This window comes from Gymnoscopelus microlampas (assembly GCF_963454915.1).
Source record: "Gymnoscopelus microlampas genome assembly, chromosome: 4".
In the NCBI taxonomy this organism is placed as follows: domain Eukaryota; kingdom Metazoa; phylum Chordata; class Actinopteri; order Myctophiformes; family Myctophidae; genus Gymnoscopelus; species Gymnoscopelus microlampas.
Genome location: NC_139941.1, coordinates 52,707,528 through 52,719,319, shown reverse-complemented (window position 1 = coordinate 52,719,319; position 11,792 = coordinate 52,707,528). Strand labels below are relative to the sequence as shown.

Sequence of the window (11,792 nt, the reverse complement as noted above, 5' to 3'; positions counted from 1 at the left end):
ACGTCCAGTCTCAAATACCACTTGTCGGCCAAGCATACAGCTGATGCAGAGAGCCCTACGCCCCCTCCTCGCCTAAGGCAAGCCACGCTGGATAGTTTGCCGAGGAAACAGCTGGACAACTCTACAACCCGAAAACTTACAACAGCGGTCGCCAAATGGGTGGCTACAGCCTGCAGGCCGATTAACATTGTGGAGGACGAGGGTCTGCGTGAAATAATACGCATCGCATCCAACGACTGTATGTATGAGTTGCCTTCGAGAGGCACTACCGTAAAAAACATCCACGGCTTGTATGACAACGAGAGAGCCACAGTGGCTGAGGCGTTGGGAAAGACCCGCACAGTTGCGCTCACGGGAGACTATTGGACTTCACTCAGTAATCACAGTTACCTCGGGGTCACAGCGCATTATTTTGACGAGCAGTGGGGACTTCGGTCGCATGCGTTGACCGTTATGAAGACAGAGGAGAGGCACTTCGCCCACACGTGTGCGGAGCACTTCACCCAAGTAGCCAAAGAGTGGGACATTGAACCGAAAGTCAGCACGCTGACCACCGACAGTGCACGTAACATGATAACAGCGGCCAGGGAACTCCCGTTTGGGCATATGCCTTGCGCAGCACATCTCCTCCAACGAGCCATCACAGTGTCTCTACAACACAGCCCATTTGATAACGCATTGGCAAAATGCAGAAAGGTAGTGGGCCACTTCAAGCACAGCCCACCAAATGCAGCAGAGCTTGAGCAGCAGCAAATTTCAAAACAAAAGAAAGTAGAGGCGCTGTCACAGGACGTGTCAACTAGATGGAACAGCACCCTGGAGATGATCAAGCGTATTCTGAGAAATGAAGAACCACTGAGAGCTGCCCTGGCCCAACATACAACCAAAGTCACTATGCCAACAACAGCTGAGCTGGATAAGCTGCAGAAGTTGGCGACAGTGCTGGAGCCCTGCAGGTGAATTGTTACTACTCTAATTTATTGTGTGTGTGTGTGTGTGTGTGTGTGTGTGTGTGTGTGTGTGTGTGTGTGTGTGTGTGTGTGTGTGTGTGTGTGTGTGTGTGTGTGAGTGAGTGAGTGAGTGAGTGAGTGAGTGAGTGAGTGAGTGAGTGAGTGAGTGAGTGAGTGAGTGAGTGAGCTGTGTGTGAGTGAGCTGTGTGTGTGAGGGGGGTGAGAGACATGAGAGAAAGGGTGTGTGTGTGTGTGTGTGTGTGTGTGAGAGAGAGAGAGTGAGTGGGTGAGTCCTCAGCCCTTGTGTAGTGTGGGTGAATGTAACACTTTTTTTCTCTATTATTGCAGGTACATAACTGAACTTCTCGGAGGAGAGAAGTTTGTTTCCTGCTCCGTGGTGCTGCCAGCCTTTCGTCATCTATCGCGAGTCATGGAGGTCTCAGAGGATGACCCAACGTACTTGGTGAAATTCAAGCAGACCTTCACAGCTGATATGGAGCAACGCAAGGAAAAAACTAACATCACATGGCTGAGGGTTGCGACAGCTCTGGATCCTAGGTTCAAGGACCTCAAGTGTCTGAGCAAACCTGACAGGGCTGAGGTGTGGCGTTCGATCAGTGCCTTGCTCAGGGAGGAGAGGCCTGCACAGCCGGAACAACCAGCGACGTCTGAGCCACCTAAGAAAAGATCAGCTCTCATGCTTGCCCCTGATTCTTCCTCTGATGAAGAGGAGGACTGTATTGAGACCTGTGTGGACCGCTACAGGGCGGAGCCCACTATTGACATGGAGGACTGTCCGCAGCAGTGGTGGTCCGACCATGAAGGGGCACACAGCTATAGAGCTGGACGAGAACATCGAGTATCTCTCTATGCCGACGATCTCTTGCTCTTTGTTTCGGACCCATGCAACTCTGCAGAAAATATTTTACAAATTTTAACTTCCTTTGGCTCCTTCTCAGGTTATAAACTAAATATTAGCAAAAGTGAGTGTTCCCCCATAAATGAGGCAGCCAAGCTCATTACCCAAAGCGCCATACCATTCCGCCTGTCACCGAACGGCTTCCGCTACTTGGGTATCAATGTAGCTCACTCCCCCTCCCTACTAATCGAGTACAACATCACAAAATTAGTCACGGAAATAAAGTCCGATCTGATTCGGTGGGCCTCTCTCCCCATTTCCCTAGCAGGCAGAATCAACTCTGTCAAAATGAACATCTTACCAAGGCTTTTGTTTCTTTTTCAATCCCTCCCGGTTTTCTTACCCAAATCATTTTTCCATTCACTAGATAAAACAATCTCAACATTTATCTGGGCGGGCAAGAGCCCGAGAGCACGTAGAGCCCTTCTCCAAAAGAGCAAAAGTGAGGGTGGTCTAGCGTTGCCAAATTTCCAACATTATTATTGGGCAGCTAACCTCCAGAGAATCCAGAACTGGCACAATTCCCCCAACCTCAACTGGTGCATAATGGAGAGCCATTCCGCATGCCCATCTTCGTTGATGGCGCTCGTCTGTGCCCCCCTTACCTCTCGTTGCCCTGACTACATAAAAAACCCAGTCGTACTCGCTACTCTCAAAATCTGGAACCAGTTCAGAAAACACTTCGGGCTCCAGACCGCCTCGCCTTACAGCCCGATTTCCAACAACCATCTGTTTAAACCCTCCAGCTCAGACTCAGCCTTCAACCTTTGGAGAGAGAGAGGTCTGACCCATTTCCTAGACCTCTACTCAGAGGGCTCATTTGCCTCATTTGAAGCTCTCCGCACCAAGTTCAATTTACCTCACTCCCACCTGTTCCGCTACCTCCAGGTTCGCGACTACGCCCGTACCCATTTTACACCCTTTCCCCAGTCTCCTACAAACTCCGTGATTAGTAAAATACTTTCTCTCACAAAAGTACAAGGCGGGATTTCGTCACTATACGATATTATATCTTCTCTGAAAGTGCTATCGCTCGCGGGGGTCAGAGGTAAATGGGAAACGGAGCTTGAGTCTGATCTGACAGATGCACAGTGGGAAGAGGCAGTCTTCAGGGTCAATAACACTTCATCATGTGCTCGCTTAAGCCTAATCCAGTTCAAAACTTTGCATAGGGTCCATTTCACAAAAGCCAAACTCAGTAACCTTTTCCCAGGAATGAGCGACGCCTGCGACAGGTGCGGCCTGTCACCTGCCAATCATACCCACATGTTCTTCTCCTGTCCCAGGCTGGCCGATTTCTGGTCCAACTTCTTCGTCACGCTAGGCAACGTGCTAAATATCAACCTCGATCCATGCCCCCTGATAGCCATCTTTGGGGTGCCCCACTCACTCGCTGGTATCTCCAGGAAGGAACTTGATGTTCTAGCCTTTGCCTCTCTCATCGCCCGTAGGCGTATCCTCCTTCATTGGAAAGGCCCAAATCCACCATCCACCACTTCCTGGCTCAAGGACCTAATGTCATTTCTAGCATCAGAAAAGGTTAAATACTCCCTACGAGGCTCAACTTCCACTTTTTATGATAGATGGCAACCACTGATTACATTCTTTAATACCCTCTCGTCCCTTGACCCAGACTGATTCCATAGAAAATAAATACTCCTCACTGAGGTGAGCACCTCTGACACTTCAGCAACCCCGCCTTAAAGTATCCTGGTTATAACCATGTGAGTGTGTGGGTATGTGTGGGCGTACGTGCTTATGCGTGCGCACACGCATACTTACTCATGTTTGGTTTGTATAAAACTCTGTCCTGTTTTGTTTTGTTTTGTTTACTTTCGTTTTTTGTTTTTGTTTTGTTTAGTTCCTCGTTGCCCCTTGTCATTTCCCAGTCTTGTCAATGTCCTGTCATGTCCCATAAAAGTTAAAAAGAAACACGGTGATATGTTGATACCGTTACCTCTTTCTTCTCTCCCTGTACCACCTGTTTCACCAATAAAAGATATTAAAAAAAAAAAATGAAGGGGCACACAGCATGATGGCCTGCCTTGCACGCAAGTACTTGGCAACACCTGCCACATCCGTACCATGCGAGAGATTGTTCTCACTGTCTGGGCATGTTGTTAATAAGAAGCGAGCCTCCCTCTCATCCGAAAATGTCAACAGGCTTGTCTGTTTGAGCAACTGGCTCAGTGCAAAGAAAAAGAACTAAGTGTACTGTATACTTTTGTCTTGTTTTGCCTTTGTCGTCTTTCCATGTTAATTTTGTCTGTTAAAAAAAGACAAGAGAAGGAGGCTGGGTTGTTCAGCCTCTGCTGAATACTACAGAACAGCTGTTTACAGGCAATAGCCAAACTGCACTATATTGAGTCCTGTCTGTATTACACTCCCCACTGTTTCATGCGCACTTTATTCATAGTTTTAATTTATTTTGTGCATCGCACTGTTTGTTTTGAATTGGATGCAAATGCAATGCATGAGGGTCATCCTTTTGTGTTAATGGCTGCTTAAACAAAATGGTTCAAGTGTCAAGTTGAACACACTACGTTGTGTGTTAGTATTAGTAGTAAGCATTACTATGCCTGAGTTTATGATTTCAGCATTTCTTTTACTTGAAGAATTTCTTTTTCTTGAAGATTCTGGACAGTATTTTTCATTGTTACAATAATAATAAAAACATGCATTTGCATAAAGCAAGCATTTGTCTACTCCCATGTTGATTTAAGAGTATTAAAAACTTGAAAAATATCTGTTTTAAGGTAGATTTTGAAAATTAGAACGTATTAAAAATATGCGATTAATTTGCGATTAATCATAATTAACTATGGACAATCATGCGATTAATCAGATTAAATATTTTAATCGATTGACAGCCCTAATTTTTTTAACCCATTGAGACCTGAAGCCGATTCTACATGTCTCCTAAATCCCAACAGTTTTCTGAAAAACGTATGTTTCTATATCAGTGGTGCTCAATCTTTTTCATGTCAAGGACCCCCAAAATTATATGTATTTGGCCACGGACCCCCATCAAAATATTTTGTTCCAGGGACCCCCCAGAAGCAAAGATTTGAGTTAAAAATGTTTGCTTTAAAAATATATATATTCAAAGATTTGCACACATTTTCACGAATTTTCAAAAATAGCAGATCTACAAGCTCGTAGCGTGGCACTCGGTGCCGCGCTATGAGCTTGTATATCTGCTATTTTTGAATAGTGTAAAATAATGCTTTTTAGCTCAAATCTAAAAATGACACACAAATCTTCTCTCCTGGGGTCCCTGGCACAAAACATTTTCAGATGTAATTTCGTATAATTTCGTGTAATTTTCATATCATTTCGGGGGTCCTTGACACGAATAAGCTTGAGAAACCACTGCTTTAGATGTGTTTGTACCTTGAAGATGGTGGTGATGGAGGCAAACTTGTTGTCAGCCGTCTCAGGGTTTCCTATCAGGTAGTCCCAGCTGGTGAACACCTTCCAGCTGAAGTTGAAGCTGTTGTCGTCCACTCCCCCCGTCTCGTTGGCATTACGGGCCATCCTTTAACAACGCATTTCATTTAGAACACACTTTTCATTCACCAGAGATCGAAAACCTTTCTTTTATAGTTATAACCTTTTTAACTAGTTCTTTCTAATAAAGTTGTTATATTTGCTCTGTAAAGCGACTTTGAGCATCTAGAAAAGTGCTATATACATACAGTACATCGTATGTATTATTATTATTATTATTATTAAATGTGTCCCAGATTGTCTGATGTTACCTTATTATTCATTTATCATGTAAGAAGTATTAGGGGTGACACGAAAATCGATTCAAATCGGAAAAATTAACGATCGACCAAAATTGAGCTTTTATGTGACCTTTAAATCAAAAGTCTAATTACTCTCAATGTCCCTCCAACACTACCATGCTTCTGCCTGTATGAGTATAATGACAAAATAAACTGATTTAAGATTCGAGAGCTTGCATTGGCACCTGCTTTTTGATGTGACAACAAGTGCACGCTGCGGTTAACCCATTCAATCCAGGAACGCATCCGTTAGATTCCGTTAAGAGGGATTCGTTAAGGAACCGGAATCGTTAAAATCCCAAGGAGGATCCCAACCCTAGTCCTATTGAATAAAGGCAATAACAATAAGACTAATAAGAAATGTAAAAAAATAACTGAAACTAGATGGCAGAAGAGGACCTTACAACAACCACAAGTTACAACTTGTGAACAACCTGCAAAAAGCAGCCAGGATTAGAATTGTCTAAAAAAATCAAATGTGGACAGTGAGATTTAAAAAGCTTAATTGGATATGAATGGTAGCCAAACACAGGAGATTCTAGGGCTGGACGATATCTATGACTTCAAGTCAATATCACGATTATTTAAAACTTTTGCCTCGATTACGATTAATGAACGATTATTAAATTGTTTTATTGAAGCTCACAACACAAGCTTATAATCAATTTAGTCCATTGTAAAAACAAATCTATTCGAATTCTTCGCATTGATTCATTGCTATATAATAAAAAATAATATATATAAAAACAAACTGCTTCTCGTTTATTCGATTAACATACATGAGCAAGATTAAGTCGGTTATTGGTTGGATATTATTTTCGGTTAATTACAGATAAAAATAAACAGACACACTCTGTGTTTTAGTGAGTTGAGTACTTACGTTCTAATGACAACCATGTAACTATAGGCAACGGTTCCCACGCCGACCAGGAAGTAGGACAGGGGCATGCGGAACTTGAGCCAGCCAATGGCACGCTGGCTGTTGTAGTATCCATAGAAGAGGACTGAGTACTGAGCATAACCCTGTAGATCACATAGAGAAGAGTGTTAATACAATTAACACTGTCAAAGGTAAACAGTAACAGCCATTGAATTTCCCCCTTGAAATGGACACTTCGACCGGTTATCTTAGACACATTGCTGGCCGGGCCTGGAATCGAACCTGGCTCTGTAACCGTTCAGCTATGCCGCCCCCCAATTACAATTGGTTCTGCTTAAAACTTGTGGAAACGCGGGCCGGATCACGACCGTTTCCGTGAAAGCACCAAGGTTCCAAGAAAACATTTTTAGGCGGGTCACAAATTTAATCAGAAAGAACCGCACAATGATCATTTGTCGGCTTGTGTTCCAGATTCCAATTCCATCTGCTCATATTTTTGTTTCATCACTTCCAATTCACTGGTTTATCCTAGATTAAATTGGTATCCTGACCTGATTGTATTTTTTTATTGTATTTTCTGTTGAGACAGGGAGACCCCTGTTCGGTGCCACGGGGGTGCCTGAGGGGGCCTGGCACCCTCAGTTTCAAATTTTGCCCCCTCAGTTTATGATTTTAAAAGTTTTTTAAATTGGATTTTCTTTTTTAAATAATTATTTAATTATTTGTATCTGTACAATCAGGCAAAAATAAGAATTAAATAACATAAGCCTAACCTAACCCTAACCCCGAAATAAAGTAACAAAAAAACGCCCCAAAACGGCCAAACTCCGCCCAATAACCGCAAATGTTACTGCGCCACTGGTGTGCACTCTCACAATTTTCAACTGCACCCTTAGTCATTTCATCCTGGCGCCGGGCCTGCCCCTGTTATTGGACAAAACTCTACAGCAACGATCCTTATGGGAATATAGAGCTATTTAACATGTACTTTAAACAAATGAATATCTTAAAATTATCCATAATAAATGTGTAACATAAGGAACCAGAACTTAGTTGGGAAGGTAGAGTTCTGTATATGCTACTGACCCCAAAGTCCCATAAGACAGCAAAGTCCATGGCACTGGTCTCCTCGGCCCTGGGGACAGTCTTCCTGGACATGCTGCCGTAAGGCTTACCCATCAGCGCCTGGTGGAAGCCAGGACACATGGCAAGAGAGTCAGCTAGACTCGAGCAAGGGTTCCCAAACTTTTCAAGAAGCGACCGCCCAAAATGATCATATTTGAACTGCAACCACCCCCAAAATAATCATATTTGAACTGCGACCCCCACCAAAATGATCATATTTGAACTGCAACCCCCCCCAAAATAATCATATTTGAACTGCGACCCCCACCAAAATGATCCTATTTGAACTGCGACCCCCCCAAAAAAAACATATTTGAACTGCGATCCCCACCAAAATTATCCTATTTGAACTGGGGACCCCCACCAAAATGAAAAAAGCCAAACTACAAGCTCACAACACCTTGTTGTGAGCTGCACACCGAAACGGGTCGTAGCACCGGGCACCACGAAGGGTTAATCCGGCCCTGCATCTGGGGACCCCCCAAAATAATTTTGGGACCCCCCTAGTTAATATATATAAACTGTCCACCACTGAGGCCCACATAACATGGTTTGATAGAACATGATATCATACAAGCTTGCAGTTCCATAAAGAATGTCTCTGATGGACAAATGGCCTCGTACCTCTGGCACCATGACGAGGCCAAAGGTCAGACCAAACAGGATCATGTTGATGCCATACATCCACCTCAGGAAGATGAAGTAGGAGGCCACTGACGATCCAAAATGACCTGGAATGAAGACAGAGAGAACTGACACTCATGCCGGTCTTTACTAACGTCATTAATAAACCTGAAACCACAACACATGAATCTGGATAATAAATCCTACTTTCAATCTCTTTGATCTTCATCTCCCAGGGAATGCAGGCCGTTTTGAAGTTTTCAAGATCCCGTTGAAACTTCATCCATTTCTGAAAAGAAAGGTGGGATTACTGTAAAATTAATTATATTGCATTTTGGACAGACAGACAGACAGACAGACAGACAGACAGACTTACCTTGGTCATCATGACCTTGTATGCATAGAGCTTCCTGCCTTTCCCTTTCCCCAAAGCCCCCTCATATTTCTCCATAAACTCCTGGGACTCTCTGCAAAAACGTGCATCATTACATACTGTAGGCACATTTTCATCTTTCTTAGGAAGGGGACTCAGGTCACATTTAATCTACTAAAAATGGATGTGAACTGACATGTTACGAGCATGACCATGTCCCATCCAAGACCATGGCTGGGACAGCTTTGTTCCATCATACTGTACCAGTTATATTAATGTCATTATCATGGCATCCTTAGCCTGGCTCCAGCCCCTAGAATCAAACCTTGGAAGGCAGTCATAGCCAATTGGAATGGAACCTGACTGATACAACCTGATCACATGACCCCAGAGACTTAATGTTTGTACACAATTTGTGTACATTTTGGACAAAATCTGCAAAAAAAAGTGTGCTTTGAAGACAATGCCGTGTTTCGAGCTTGTAGATTTGCCACTTTTGATGCTTTTGTGTGACGCTGTAGTATGATTAAGTAGGGCGTTGATTAACAAAAAAATATATATATATATAGAATATGGATATAAGAGCAGATTGTGGTGCATGTTGTACCGTAAGGTGGTGAGTTTCTTCTTCATGGGCCAGGGCTTTCCTCTCAGAGTCTGGATGAGTTTCTTCTTCTCCTCCACCGCCTCCTTCAGCTTCTCCAGCTCCTCTGGAGACAGGCTCTCTGGTCTCACCTCCTCTTTGTCATCTTCCTCTTCCTCGTCATCATCACTGGACTCCGGCTCTGAGCTGAGAGGCCAAGGCAGTTTTTATTTGTGTAGCACATTTCAACAACAAGGCGATTCAATATGCTTTACACAGAACGTCAAGCAGAGGAAACACAATTATACAATGACATTAGGATGCATACAACAAAAGCAGTGGTGGAAAAATAACTCACATTTTTTACTTTATTTTTTAGGTAAAAGTATTAGTACTGCAGTAGAAAATGAAGAAATACTATAGTAAAAGTCCAGAATTCTACATTTACTAACATGTTTCGTATGTACAAGTATGCATTATACTTGCCCTGAAGAAGACCAGTTGCTGGTCGAAACATGTTGGCTTTTAAAACATTGATTAAAGTACCTCTATTTACACCCTCTCCTCTGTAGTTTTTTGAGTGCTCGGATCTTTGATGAGGCAGCATTGTGTTGTTTTAAAAACATGTTCCTAAAACAAGTAAATGTTTTGGACATAGTTGTTTTCTGCCCGACAGCAGAGATATTTGTATGATCTAACCTGTCTTGTATACTGTGTATAGTATGTATTTCACTCTATACTCATACCAGGAACATTTGGAATATCTGACCTGTGTTCCTTATTCTTTCTATCAATATTCTTCTTCCGTTTCCTTAAAACTACAAAAGCTTTTACGAAAACGTAATTTCACCCATTGTTTTACACCTGTAAACCCAAATAAAGTTGAAGTGAGTTTTTTGTATCACCTACTGTTTGAGGTGATATAGATTTACCTTGTCTCAACTACTTTCTTGTGTTTTTTCTTCTTCTTCTTCCTCTTCTTCTTCACTTGGCTCGTTTTCTTCTCCTCCTCTTGTTTCTTGTCCTCTTTCTTCATGTCTGCCAGTTTGTTGTTGTTTGTCTTCCTCCCTTTGGCCGCGTCTCCTTCCTCTTCCTCTCCCTCCTCCTCCGGCTCAGTTTTTCTCCTTTGTTCATTTTTCAGGTTCTTGTTGCCTTTGGCCTCCTTCCTCCCGCTCCTCTCCCTGACCTCTCCCTGCTCCTCCTTCTCCTCCTCCTGTTCTCCTCTCCTCTCTCTTTCACTTTGATCCACCCTCTTCTTCTTCTCCCTCCTCTTCTTCCCGTGTCTCTCCTCTTTCTCCTCCTCACCCGCGTCTCCCCCTCTCCCTGCTCTGGAAGACCCTTTTCTCCTTTCGTCTCCTTTGCCCTTCTTCTTCTCTCTCCGTTCTCTCCTCCTCTCATGGCGAGAGGAAGGTTCATCATCTTCTTCATCTTCACCACCTAGTGGACAGAACAGGAATTACAACCTGACCCATATATATCGCCCATTATTTTACTTTCCTTATGACATTAATTACGTCTGCAATTATACGGCCGACGTGTCTCGTTTTTTAACCAGTTATTTAAAATCCTTATCCTTATCCTTATCCTTATCCTTAAAACAGAAAATAAAATGTCAAGGTTGACCCCATGTTTGTGCAGAATCTGGGTTGAGTGAGAACAGTGGAGCTCCCTCTGGTGTGTCTTTTACGCTATTGAAGTAGTCTGACAGGTACATGGGTATCCTTGTGTCTTATAGACCAGGCCCATAGCAAGTTGATTTTCTCTGTCCTCTACCCTGAGCCATCCCACCCTATAGCATAATGAGCAGGGGTTAGGTGAGTTCTGGGTGTGAGGCCAAGTAGTAACCTGACCAGTTTGTTTTGAGAGGTCTGAAGCTTTGTGTTTAATGCCTTTGTGGTGCTAAAGTACCACGAGGTGCGTGCATAGTCGAAATGACATTGGATGAGTGAGTGTTCCTGCTAGTGTCCTCAGTGTGTTCCTACTGAACCACCGCCACTAAAATACAACCCAGGTAGGTCATTTCATCTTTCCTTGGAATAACATTTTCACCCACTTTGGCCTTGCAGAGGTTAACTCTGGACCCATAAAGAATGGATTCAGTTTTACCCCTCCATCTGTCCTTGGCCGAGACCAGGAGTGCAGAGTCATCCGCGAACAAGAACAGATTGCACATCGTTTACGTATGGACCAGTAAAGGCCCTAGTATGCTTCCTTGAGGAATGCCACAGCTCACTGGGAGGGGGGAGGACAGGGTTCCGTTCACCTCCACCACCTGTTCTCTCCCCTCCAGATAGGATCTCATCCAGTCCACTGATGTACTATCAAAACCCATTGCTTTGAACTTATCAGTCAGTATGGAGTTAGTTACAGTGTCAGTTACTCCCTTTTTGATTTTATATTATTAGTAGGATATTACTATTTCTAGCTGTCTTTTTTTTCTCTTCATAACTGCTGTACTGCCATGACAACTGAATAAAGGGATCAATAAAGGTCTATTGATCTTTCTTACTTTAAGAAACAGTCTGCACTAAACAGGGACATAAATTA

The 11,792-nt window shown here is 43.4% G+C and overlaps 1 protein-coding gene across 1 annotated transcript in view; it reads right to left on the bottom strand.

Annotated features, from left to right (window-relative positions):
* The window catches only part of tmc1 (transmembrane channel-like 1), a gene marked incomplete at both ends in the record, with an annotated part of 34,981 nt that extends 23,404 nt beyond the window's left edge, over positions 1 to 11,577 (bottom strand). The window contains 10 exons of the mRNA XM_084054396.1: positions 5,263 to 5,407; positions 6,541 to 6,683; positions 7,627 to 7,725; positions 8,290 to 8,396; positions 8,497 to 8,578; positions 8,666 to 8,756; positions 9,270 to 9,452; positions 10,178 to 10,344; positions 10,551 to 10,682; positions 11,479 to 11,577. Coding sequence (XP_083910522.1) covers positions 5,263 to 5,407; positions 6,541 to 6,683; positions 7,627 to 7,725; positions 8,290 to 8,396; positions 8,497 to 8,578; positions 8,666 to 8,756; positions 9,270 to 9,452; positions 10,178 to 10,344; positions 10,551 to 10,682; positions 11,479 to 11,577 — 1,248 coding nt within the window. The remainder of the gene's footprint in view (positions 1 to 5,262; positions 5,408 to 6,540; positions 6,684 to 7,626; positions 7,726 to 8,289; positions 8,397 to 8,496; positions 8,579 to 8,665; positions 8,757 to 9,269; positions 9,453 to 10,177; positions 10,345 to 10,550; positions 10,683 to 11,478) is intronic.
* Positions 11,578 to 11,792: the final 215 nt, after the last annotated feature.